Source organism: Oncorhynchus gorbuscha, unplaced genomic scaffold, assembly GCF_021184085.1.
Source record: "Oncorhynchus gorbuscha isolate QuinsamMale2020 ecotype Even-year unplaced genomic scaffold, OgorEven_v1.0 Un_scaffold_889, whole genome shotgun sequence".
Taxonomy (NCBI): Eukaryota; Metazoa; Chordata; class Actinopteri; order Salmoniformes; family Salmonidae; genus Oncorhynchus; species Oncorhynchus gorbuscha.
The window spans coordinates 1-12418 of NW_025745864.1; the positions used below are offsets into that span (position 1 = coordinate 1).

At 45.7% G+C, this 12418-nt stretch overlaps 1 protein-coding gene across 1 annotated transcript; it reads right to left on the reverse strand.

The window, feature by feature from the left end:
• Positions 1-7: 7 nt before the first annotated feature.
• LOC124020726 (transcription initiation factor TFIID subunit 2-like) lies at positions 8-9804 on the reverse strand (the record flags this gene model as incomplete). Its single annotated transcript, XM_046335977.1, has 9 exons — positions 9348-9804; positions 9165-9219; positions 8764-8924; positions 5977-6095; positions 5091-5232; positions 3536-3767; positions 2128-2312; positions 1447-1560; positions 8-20 (listed from the first exon to the last, which is right to left on the reverse strand). Coding segments are annotated over exons 1-9 (1086 nt in total), but the record flags the coding sequence as incomplete, so codon positions are not given.
• Between the last annotated feature and the right edge of the window lie 2614 nt (positions 9805-12418).

Below are 12418 nucleotides of genomic sequence, written 5' to 3' on the forward strand. Positions count from 1 at the left end.
TCAGCACCCACTCATCAGCCCTACAGAACACAGACCAGACAACAGGTAAGGCGATCGGCCAGACGACACACAATGACTTCATTTTAACCCGTTTGGCATTTACTAACGTACCTTTTATTGCACACACACACACACACACACACACACACACACACACACACACACACACACACACACACACACACACACACACACACACACACACACACACACACAGAGAGAGAGAGAGAGAGAAACAATATACTTTCTTCAACCATGGTGGTTTTAACTCAGACTAATTTAATGAATACTGGCCGTAGCTTCATGTAATGAGATGAAATCATGTGAAAATCTGTAACACAGAAAGTGCTAAACCTCTCTTTACAAGCTGGATACGAGCGCAGTTTCAGAAAACAATCTGACTTCAATTAACAGGCTTGAAAATAAATGACACCACAAGATGAATTGCAAGCAGGTGACGGGTCTTTCATATCAAAAAGAGAAAGGCCTGTTCGACTTCTCCGAGGTCTTACACAACTGGGGCTTTTTCTACAAGAACAATGAAATAAGACTAAGTGGAGCTTCCACATCTGACTCAGTTTGAAACACTTAATGAGACAGGGGGGTCCATTGTTTGCAGTGATCCTTTGAAGACGTCGTGAAACCTCAGCCTCCCTAACTGACAGCAAGAGCACTTTTGCCAAGAGCCCCCCTATCCCCCGCCCCCCCCAGCTGTAGACACGTTGCCAAACACATACACAGATTCATCATACTGAGACACTCTCAGCTATGCCAAAGCTTTGCTCAATTTATGCCAAGGTACCGAATACGATGATGAAATATCATTTCAATAATCTCTCTGTACCAGACTTCTAAAAATCTGGATAAGAACCCGGTTACCACGCTGTTCTTAGGAAACAAATCCAAGTAACACTGACGAGCTCCTCGGTCACCGACGAGCTCCTAGGCCACCGACGAGCTCCTAGGTTACCGACGAGCTCCAAGGCCACAGACGAGCTCCTAGGCCACCGCCGAGCTCCTAGGCCACCGCCGAGCTCCAAGGCCACAGACGAGCTCCAAGGCCACAGACGAGCTCCTAGGCCACCGCCGAGCTCCTAGGCCACCGCCGAGCTCCAAGGCCACCGACGAGCTTCTAGGTCACCGACGAGCTCCTAGGCCACCGACGAGCTCCTAGGTTACCGACGAGCTCCAAGGCCACAGACAAGCTCCTAGGTTACCGACGAGCTCCTAGGCCACCGACGAGCTCCTAGGTTACCGACGAGCTCCAAGGTTACCGACGAGCTCCTAGGTTACCGACGAGCTCCTAGGTTGAATCAGGAGTGCTTCTTACGTTTGACGTGTGTGTGTGTGTGTGTGTGTGAGAGAGTGTGTGTGTGTGTGTGGTATCTGTAGGCCGCTCCACCACTCCACTATATTCCGTCAGGTATTACTCAGTACGTTACTCACCAGGACATCCTGGAGATGAAGCAGCCAAAGAACTGCTGGGCCAGGGCCTGAGCTAAACACTGTCTGGTCAGGGGAGTCTGGTCTATGATCATGGCACTGTGGAGCAGATTAGTACTGAGAGGAGAGAGGAAGAGAGAGGCAGAGAGAGAGAGAGAGAGACAGACAGAGAGACAGACAGACAGAGAGACAGACAGAGAGAGACAGAGAGAGAGACGGGCAAGGGAGAGAGACGGATAAGGGAGAGGGGAAGAGAGAGAGACAGGCAAGAGAGAGAGAGAGGGATAAGCGAGAGGGGGTAAGGGAGAAGAAAAACCATGTTCAGTTTGACTTGTGCCAAAACAAGTCAGCATTATGAAAAGGGAAAGCGAGAAGTGAATGGTTGAGGAGAGCTGTTCTTTGTCACCGAGGGAAACTGCAAAAGCACCTGAGGTGCAGGTCTTAACAGAGTAAATATTGACGTAATAAATCTGAATTTAATTGGACCTCCTAATCAAAATAATTTCAGTGACAAACTCGTGGAAAATGTAAAAAGTTCAAAACAAACAGTGAAAAGTTTCCACAATACAATGTAAATATCCAAACGTTGTGAAACATCGTTCCAAAGTAAAAATGTGTTGTTGATGGGAGAGTAAAGCCACATAAAGAACAGCATCAGGACTAGACACAAGAGACTGTAGCCACCTGAAGATGCTCATCGACGCGTAGGAAGACACCTGGACGTAGGCCTCGTCCACAAACACAGTCTTGAAGCAGGAGTAAGGATATCGACAGGTCAGGATCTCCTCGTAGAACTCAAAGATCTCATGCAGGTAGGACATGGAGTGTTTCAACAGGGGCAGGAGCTGGGGTAAGCAGAAGTGGGTGACCTGGGAAAAGGGGAAAATATCTTTAAACAGGTGTCAACGCAGCAACACTACAGAGGTTCCCTCTGAGACGCTCTCAGCTATGCCAAAGCTTTGCTCAATTTATGCCTGGTACTGAATACGATGATGAAATATAATTTCAATAATCTCTCAGTTACCACGCTGTTCTTAGGAAACAAATCCAAATAACAACGACGAGCTCCTAGGTTACCGACGAGCTCCTAGGTTACCGACGAGCTCCTAGGTTACCGACGAGCTCCTAGGTTACCGACGAGCTCTACTAAATCCATGGCTTCTACTAAATCCATTCTCCATTCAGAACACCCTACTGGCTTCGACTAAATCCATTCAGAACACCCTACTGGCTTCTACTAAATCCATTCAGAACACCCTACTGGCCTCTACTAAATCCATTCAGAACACCCTACTGGCCTCTACTAAATCCATTCAGAACGCCCTACTGGCTTCTACTAAATCCATTCTCCATTCAGAACACCCTACTGGCTTCTACTAAATCCATTCAGAACACCCTACTGGCTTCTACTAAATCCATTCAGAACACCCTACTGGCTTCTACTAAATCCATTCAGAACACCCTACTGGCTTCTACTAAATCCATTCAGAACACCCTACTGGCTTCTACTAAATCCATTCAGAACACCCTACTGGCTTCGACTAAATCCATTCAGAACACCCTACTGGCTTCGACTAAATCCATTCAGAACACCCTACTGGCTTCTACTAAATCCATTCAGAACACCCTACTGGCTTCTACAAAATCCATTCAGAACACCCTACTGGCTTCTACTAAATCCATTCAGAACACCCTACTGGCTTCTACTAAATCCATTCAGAACACCCTACTGGCTTCTACTAAATCCATTCTCCTTTCAGAACACCCTACTGGCTTCTACTAAATCCATTCAGAACACCCTACTGGCTTCTACTAAATCCATTCAGAACACACTACAGGCTTCTACTAAATCCATTCAGAACACCCTACTGGCTTCTACTAAATCCATTCAGAACACCCTACTGGCTTCTACTAAATCCATTCTCCTTTCAGAACACCCTACTGGCTTCTCCTAATTCCATTCAGAACACCCTACTGGCTTCTACTAAATCCATTCTCCTTTCAGGACACACTACACTACAGGCGTCTACATAAATCCATTGTGATGGGTAATGCTGGGTTTCTATGCAATGCTTTTCCACACACACAGTACCTCATGCATGTAGGGGTCGACCAGGATCTCAAAGGGCCCGACAGACAGTGAGATGTTGGAGGCGGCGGTGGGGATGGGGAGGACGTAGTGGAAGGTCTTCTTCCTCATGTCATGGGTATAGACAGTCTCTACCAAGTCCCCACAGGACACAGCTACCATAGAGGCATCCACTGTGAATTCCAGCTTCCAGGTGCACAGCTCAGAGTACGAGTCCACACAGGGGAACCAGAACCTGGGAGAGGAAGACCGGTGGACAAGAGTGTAGGTAGTCAAGGAGCAAGAAGGATGAGGCTTGTGACAACATATCTGATAGTATTACATAGAGGAGAATGAGAGGGAAAGAAAGAGAGAGAGTAGAGAGAATGACAGAGAGAAAGAGGAGAGAGAGAGAATGACAGAGAGAAAGAGAGAGAGTAGAGAGAATGACAGAGAGAAAGAGGAGAGAGAGAGAATGACAGAGAGAAAGAGAGAGAGTAGAGAGAATGACAGAGAGAAAGAGAAGAGAACAACCAAGAGACAGAGAACAGGGAGAGAGAATGACAGAGACAGAGAACAGGGAGAGAGAATGACAGAGACAGAGAACAGGGAGAGAGAATGACAGAGACAGAGAACAGGGAGAGAGAATGACAGAGACAGAGAACAGGGAGAGAGAATGACAGAGACAGAGAACAGGGAGAGAGAATGACAGAGACAGAGAACAGGGAGAGAGAGAATGACAGAGACAGAGAACAGGGAGAGAGAATGACAGAGACAGAGAAGAGGGAGAGAGAATGACAGAGACAGAGAAGAGGGAGAGAGAATGACAGAGACAGAGAAGAGGGAGAGAGAATGACAGAGACAGAGAAGAGGGAGAGAGAATGACAGAGACAGAGAACAGGGAGAGAGAATGACAGAGACAGAGAAGAGGGAGAGAGAATGACAGAGACAGAGAAGAGAACAACCAAGAGACAGAGAACAGGGAGAGAGAATGACAGAGACAGAGAACAGGGAGAGAGAATGACAGAGACAGAGAACAGGGAGAGAGAATGACAGAGACAGAGAACAGGGAGAGAGAATGACAGAGACAGAGAAGAGGGAGAGAGAATGACAGAGACAGAGAAGAGGGAGAGAGAATGACAGAGACAGAGAAGAGGGAGAGAGAATGACAGAGACAGAGAACAGGAGAGAGAGAATGACAGAGACAGAGAAGAGGGAGAGAGAATGACAGAGAGAAAGAGAAGAGAGAGGAGAAAGAGAGAGAGAAAGAAAAGAGAGAGAGAATGACAGAGACAGAGAATAGGGAGAGAGAATGACAGAGAGAAAGAGAAGAGAGAGGAGAAAGAGAGAGAGAAAGAGAAGAGAGGAGAAAGAGAGAGAAAGAGAGAGAGAATGACAGAGAGAAAGAGAAGAGAGAGGAGAAAGAGAGAGAGAAAGAGAAGAGAGAGAATGACAGAGAGAAAGAGGAGAGGAGAAAGAGAGAGAGAAAGAGAGAGAGAGAAAGAGAGAGAGAGAATGACAGAGAGAGACACTAGGCCAGCCATCTCAATATGACACCAATCAATGTCTCCCTTCCCACCTTGTGGAGTTCTGGTATCCGAAGGAGAAGACGTGTGCTCCTCTCTCAGCCATGCTCCCCTCTACGTCAGGCACCACAAAGTGAAGGCCTCCTTTAGGCTGGTCCAGAGAGAACTCTATGTACACCTTCAGCACATTCATCTCTGAAGACATAGAAACAGTCATTTATTTACAGGGCACTAAGTTCAATTATACATAAACAATACTTTAAAGCTTCCTTAAAGCAACCGGGCTATCAGAATAAGCCTTGAACCTTTATATTCAAACTACAGAATCGAGTCTCAAGTCCCAAGACTCAAGACTCAAGTCCCAAGCCCCAAGTCCCAAGACTCAAGTCCCAAGACTCAAGCCCCAAGTCCCAAGTCCCAAGACTCAAGTCCCAAGACTCAAGCCCCAAGTCCCAAGACTCAAGCCCCAAGTCCCAAGCCCCAAGACTCAAGTCCCAAGTCCCAAGACTCAAGTCCCAAGACTCAAGCCCCAAGTCCCAAGACTCAAGTCCCAAGTCCCAAGACTCAAGTCCCAAGACTCAAGTCCCAAGACTCAAGTCCCAAGACTCAAGTCCCAAGACTCAAGTCCCAAGACTCAAGTCCCAAGACTCACGTCCCAAGACTCACGTCCCAAGACTCACGTCCCAAGACTCACGTCCCAAGACTCACGTCCCAAGACTCACGTCCCAAGACTCACGTCCCAAGACTCACGTCCCAAGACTCACGTCCCAAGACTCACGTCCCAAGACTCACGTCCCAAGACTCAAGACGCAAGACTCAAGACGCAAGACTCAAGTCCGATGCAACGGAGGTCAGTCATTCACCAAAGAAGGTCATAACGTAGATGAACCCAATTCAGAGACAACATTTGACTGGAACAAGACGAGGTCCTGTATGTACCGTCTCCTTGCTTCCACAGCTCCGAGGGGACTTTGATGACCAGCTCGCCGTGTCCTGCATCTGGGTCCACAGCACTGACTGCTGCTGTGTAGGCACTGGAGAAATAGTTCAGGTTCCTCCTGCAAGGGACAGGGCAGAGAGGAGGTGAGGACTTACTGCAGGTCAGTGTTCTGAAAGTAGTTGTGTAATACAAGGGGGTGAATCTCAAGTCTTCTCCTTGGTTCCTCCTGTCCTCCTCACTCGACTTTACACACATTTATGTCATTCAGCAGGAACTCTTATCCAGAGCAACTTAGTCTGCCTTCCACTAAGGTAGATAAAACAACCACATGTACCAGTCTTCGTTTCTTGTGAAAACATCAAAAGGAACCAAGGATAATATTGGAGGATGGAGATGTACTGGAGGATAGAGATGTACTGGAGGATAGAGATGTACTGGAGGATAGAGATGTACTGGAGGATAGAGATGTACTGGAGGATAGAGATGTACTGGAGGATAGAGATGTACTGGAGGATAGAGATGTACTGGAGGATAGAGATGTACTGGAGGATAGAGATGTACTGGAGGATAGAGATGTACTGAGGATGGAGATGTACTGGAGGATTGAGATGTACTGGAGGATAGAGATGTACTGGAGGATAGAGATGTACTGGAGGATAGAGATGTACTGGAGGATAGAGATGTACTGGAAGATAGAGATGTACTGGAAGATAGAGATGTACTGGAAGATAGAGATGTACTGGAAGATAGAGATGTACTGGAAGATAGAGATGTACTGGAAGATAGAGATGTACTGGAAGATAGAGATGTACTGGAAGATAGAGATGTACTGGAAGATAGAGATGTACTGGAAGATAGAGATGTACTGGAAGATAGAGATGTACTGGAGGATAGAGATGTACTGGAGGATAGAGATGTACTGGAGGATAGAGATGTACTGGAGGATAGAGATGTACTGGAGGATAGAGATGTACTGGAGGATGGAGATGTACTGGAGGATGGAGATGTACTGGAGGATGGAGATGTACTGGAGGATGGAGATGTACTGGAGGATGGAGATGTACTGGAGGATAGAGATGTACTGGAGGATAGAGATGTACTGGAGGATGGAGATGTACTGGAGGATGGAGATGTACTGGAGGATGGAGATGTACTGGAGCATAGAGATGTACTGGAGGATAGCGATGTACTGGAGGATAGAGATGTACTGGAGGATAGAGATGTACTGGAGGATAGAGATGTACTGGAGGATAGAGATGTACTGGAGGATAGAGATGTACTGGAGGATGGAGATGTACTGGAGGATGGAGATGTACTGGAGGATGGAGATGTACTGGAGGATAGAGATGTACTGGAGGATAGAGATGTACTGGAGCATAGAGATGTACTGGAGGATAGAGATGTACTGGAGGATAGCGATGTACTGGAGGATAGAGATGTACTGGAGCATAGAGATGTACTGGAGCATAGAGATGTACTGGAGGATAGAGATGTACTGGAGGATGGAGATGTACTGGAGGATGGAGATGTACTGGAGGATGGAGATGTACTGGAGGATGGAAATGTACTGGAGGATGGAGATGTACTGGAGGATGGAGATGTACTGGAGGATGGAGATGTACTGGAGGATGGAGATGTACTGGAGGATGGAGATGTACTGGTGGAGATGTACTGGAGGATAGAGATGTACTGGAGGATAGAGATGTACTGGTGGAGATGTACTGGAGGATGGAGATGTATTGGTGGAGATGTACTGGAGGATAGAGATGTACTGGAGGATAGAGATGTACTGGAGGATAGAGATGTACTGGTGGATGGAGATGTACTGGTGGAGATGTACTGGAGGATGGAGATGTACTGGAGGATGGAGATGTACTGGAGGATAGAGATGTACTGGAGCATAGAGATGTACTGGAGGATGGAGATGTACTGGAGGATGGAGATGTACTGGAGGATGGAGATGTACTGGAGGATGGAGATGTACTGGAGGATAGAGATGTACTGGAGGATGGAGATGTACTGGAGGATGGAGATGTACTGGAGGATGGAGATGTACTGGAGGATAGAGATGTACTGGAGGATAGAGATGTACTGGAGGATGGAGATGTACTGGAGGATGGAGATGTACTGGAGGATGGAGATGTACTGGAGGATGGAGATGTACTGGAGGATGGAGATGTACTGGAGGATAGAGATGTACTGGAGGATGGAGATGTACTGGAGGATGGAGATGTACTGGAGGATAGAGATGTACTGGAGGATGGAGATGTACTGGAGGATGGAGATGTACTGGAGGATGGAGATGTACTGGAGGATGGAGATGTACTGGAGGATGGAGATGTACTGGAGGATGGAGATGTACTGGAGGATGGAGATGTACTGGAGGATAGAGATGTACTGGAGGATGGAGATGTACTGGAGGATGGAGATGTACTGGAGGATAGAGATGTACTGGAGGATGGAGATGTACTGGAGGATGGAGATGTACTGGAGGATGGAGATGTACTGGAGGATGGAGATGTACTGGAGGATGGAGATGTACTGGAGCATAGAGATGTACTGGAGGATGGAGATGTACTGGAGGATGGAGATGTACTGGAGGATGGAGATGTACTGGAGGATGGAGATGTACTGGAGGATGGAGATGTACTGGAGGATGGAGATGTACTGGAGGATGGAGATGTACTGGAGGATGGAGATGTACTGGAGGATGGAGATGTACTGTTGTTTTCTGTTTCCTTCATGGAGAGTTATGAATACCTGACCGTGTGTGTATGAGGACTTACTGCTTGGACTCGTGGTGGCAGACCTCTAGAGTAGGGTCATTGTAAATGAATGGTGCTTCGAGGTCGTTGACTCGGACCCTGTAGATCCTGCACTGCTTGCTGTTGAGTTTGATCCGGTTCAGGTTGACCACAGTTGGGAAGATGGTCAGCTCCACAAAGCCCTGTCAAATAGAGGGGTGTGTCCGTTGACCTGGATGAGAAACTAGACTGGTTCTACACGGCCAAATGACTAAGACTACACATATTTATACTGTTGTTTTCAATGTCTCGAAGTAGAAACATGTTTGGTTCTCAGTCATGTGGCTAGTTTCTACAGATACAACAGGGATATAACTAGCATTTTATTGCGGGTACTTGGGGGAAATATAGTTAAGGAATATATTTACTACGATTATACTTACAATCACAGACTTCCTTTGAAAGTTGATGTTGTTGATGCAGACAACCTGGTGAGTCGTGTGGGAATAAACAAGACATAACAGGTTAACACAATGAGGAATAACGGCGCTACAGTATTATATACTGTGCCAAGTAATAACTTGTGGACAAAGCTAACTAAGCCAAAGGTAATAGAAAAGACTTATAATTTAAAAGGCCGCGGGCTCTCAAATCCCTTGTCCTTCTTCCTGTTCATCTTCACTTCATGCATTGATACGGTATATGAATTTGATCATGTTCGTGAACTACGGGTTTGACGCGATGGTCGTGTGGACTGGAAGGTTCTTCCTGTATCCACAAAAAATAATATATATATGTTTCCAGTCGTAATAAATCCCAATGCAATGAGTTCATGCGTAGCGAATGTGGGGATTTAGCTAGCTAGTGCTAACGTTAGCCAGTTAACACAACACTTCCAGCCATTCTTCCCCGCCGGCTGTCTGTGCAATGCTATCAGTGTCTCAAACACCTTTCCCAGATATGCACGCTACCAAAGACTATCATTCAGCTTTGCAAGAATCATTTCGGTTTCAAATGAGCATTTTTTTTTGTCAATGTTGAGCTCCAAAAACATTAAACTATATCCTTCCCGTCTGAGCCACAGCTCAAAGTTCTTCTTCTTCATGTTTTGTGATTTTAAAATGACGGTTGACAACCAAAAGGCGCATTACCGCCACCAGCTGGACTGGAGTGTAACTCCATTACACTTTACTCATCGAAGTGTTGTGATTGTTGAGCGGTCGTCACTACATACCAAATACACAAAAATCGTAAACCCCGCCTATTTCGACAATTTAACTTTTACATTTATTTTAATTGTATCTTTATTTAACCAGGCAAGTCAGTTAAGAACAAATACTTATTTTCAATGACAGCCTAGGAACAGTTATGCCTTGTTCAGAATGACAGATTTTTTACCTTGTCAGCTCGGGAATAGATCTTGCAACCTTTCGGTTACTAGTCCAACGCTCTAATCACGAGGTTACTTGTTTGTAACTTCTTAAAATTAGATTTAGAACCTTATACCTAATCCTAACCTTAAATTAAGACCAAACATAAATGTTGTGTTTTCATGAATATTAACGATATAGCCAAACCCATTGAATTTGACATTTAAAATGGTTAAGGTTAGGTTTGGACTTGTAGAGCCATTTTCGACTTTAACATTAAACAGATATGGGAATGGATGGAAAAATGGGCTTTTGGATGTCACATCCAGGCCTTTGCTTAACCTCAAGGATCATATCACCTCTACCTTACCTGACACCCTAGACCCACTTCAGTTTGCATACCTCCCCAACAGGTCCACAGACGATGCAATCACCATCACAATGCACACTGCCCTGTCCCATCTGGACAAGAGGAATACCTATGTGAGAATGCTGTTCATTGACTGCAGCTCAGCATTCAACACCATAGTACCCTCCAAGCTCATCATTAAACTCTGGGCCCTGGGTCTGAACCTCACCCAGTGCAACTGGGTCCTAGACTTCCTGACGGGCCGCCCCCAGGTGGTGAAGGTAGGAAACAACACCTCCACTTCGCTGATCCTCAACACAGGGGCCCCACAAGGGTGCGTGGTCAACCGCCTCCTGTACCCCCTGTTCACCCATAACTGGGTGGCCACGCACGCCTCCAACTCAATCATCAAGTTTGCAGACGACACAACAGTAGTAGGCCTGATTACCAACAATGACGAGACGGCCTACAGGGAGGAGGTGAGGGCCCTCAGAGTGTGGTGTCAGGAAAATAACCTGTCACTAAATGTCAAGAAAACAAAGGAGATTGTGGACTTCAGGAAACAGCAGAGGGAGCAAATCACTGGCCACTTTAATAACAGAATACCAGTCACTTTCATAATGTTTACATATTTTCCATGACTCATCTCATCTCATATATATATATACTGTATTCTATTGAACTGTATTTAGTCTATGCCTCTCTGATATTGCTCGCCCAAATATTTATATATTCTTAATTCCATTCCTTTACTTTAGATTTGTGTGAATTGTTGTGAAATTGTTATATATTACTGCACTGTTGGAGCTAGAAACACAAGCATTACGCTACACCTGCAATAACATCTGCTAAACATGTGTATGTGACCAATACAATTGGATTTGACATCAATGTAGTCTTGGACTGACCATATTCAAGTCCAATTTCAAAGTGTACATTCTGTTTGACACTAGGGGGCGCTCCACTCACTCCTCCTGCACATGGTAGGTGTAGGGATTGGACTTGGCAAGGGTCCAATGTCAAGTGTAAGCTATGGATGTTCTGATTGGCGGAGAAGTCTGGGGGGCTCCAAGTCTCATCTTTCATTGCTCTGATTGGCGGAGAAGTCTGGGGGTGCCTAAAAGTCTAATCTTTTATTGCTCTGATTGGCAGAGGGGTCTGGGGGGCTCCAAGTCTCATCTTTCATTGCTCCGATTGGCCGAGGGGTCACGGGGCGTGTTCTATGTTGCTTGTGGACTTTATAAGTGCCTCTAAAGCAAACTCTAATATACAGACCCCTTTATAAGTGCCTCTAAAGGCAACTCTAATATACAGACCCCTTTATAAGTGCCTCTAAAGGCAACTCTAATATACAGACCCCTTTATAAGTGCCTCTAAGGCAACTCTAATATACAGACCCCTTTATAAGTGCCTCTAAAGGCAACTCTAATATACAGACCCCTTTATAAGTGCCTCTAAAGGCAACTCTAATATACAGACCCCTTTATAAGTGCCTCTAAAGGCAACTCTAATATACAGACCCCTTTATAAGTGCCTCTAAAGGCAACTCTAATATACAGACCCCCTTTATAAGTGCCTCTAAAGGCAACTCTAATATACAGAACCCTTTATAAGTGCCTCTAAAGGCAACTCTAATATACAGACCCCTTTATAAGTGCCTCTAAAGCCAACTCTAATATACAGACCCCTTTATAAGTGCCTCTAAAGCCAACTCTAATATACAGACCCCTTTATAAGTGCCTCTAAAGGCAACTCTAATATACAGACCCCTTTATAAGTGCCTCTAAAGGCAACTCTAATATACAGACCCCTTTATAAGTGCCTCTAAAGGCAACTCTAATATACAGACCCCTTTATAAGTGCCTCTAAAGCCAACTCTAATATACAGACCCCTTTATAAGTGCCTCTAAAGCCAACTCTAATATACAGACCCCTTTATAAGTGCCTCTAAAGGCAACTCTAATATACAGACCCCTTT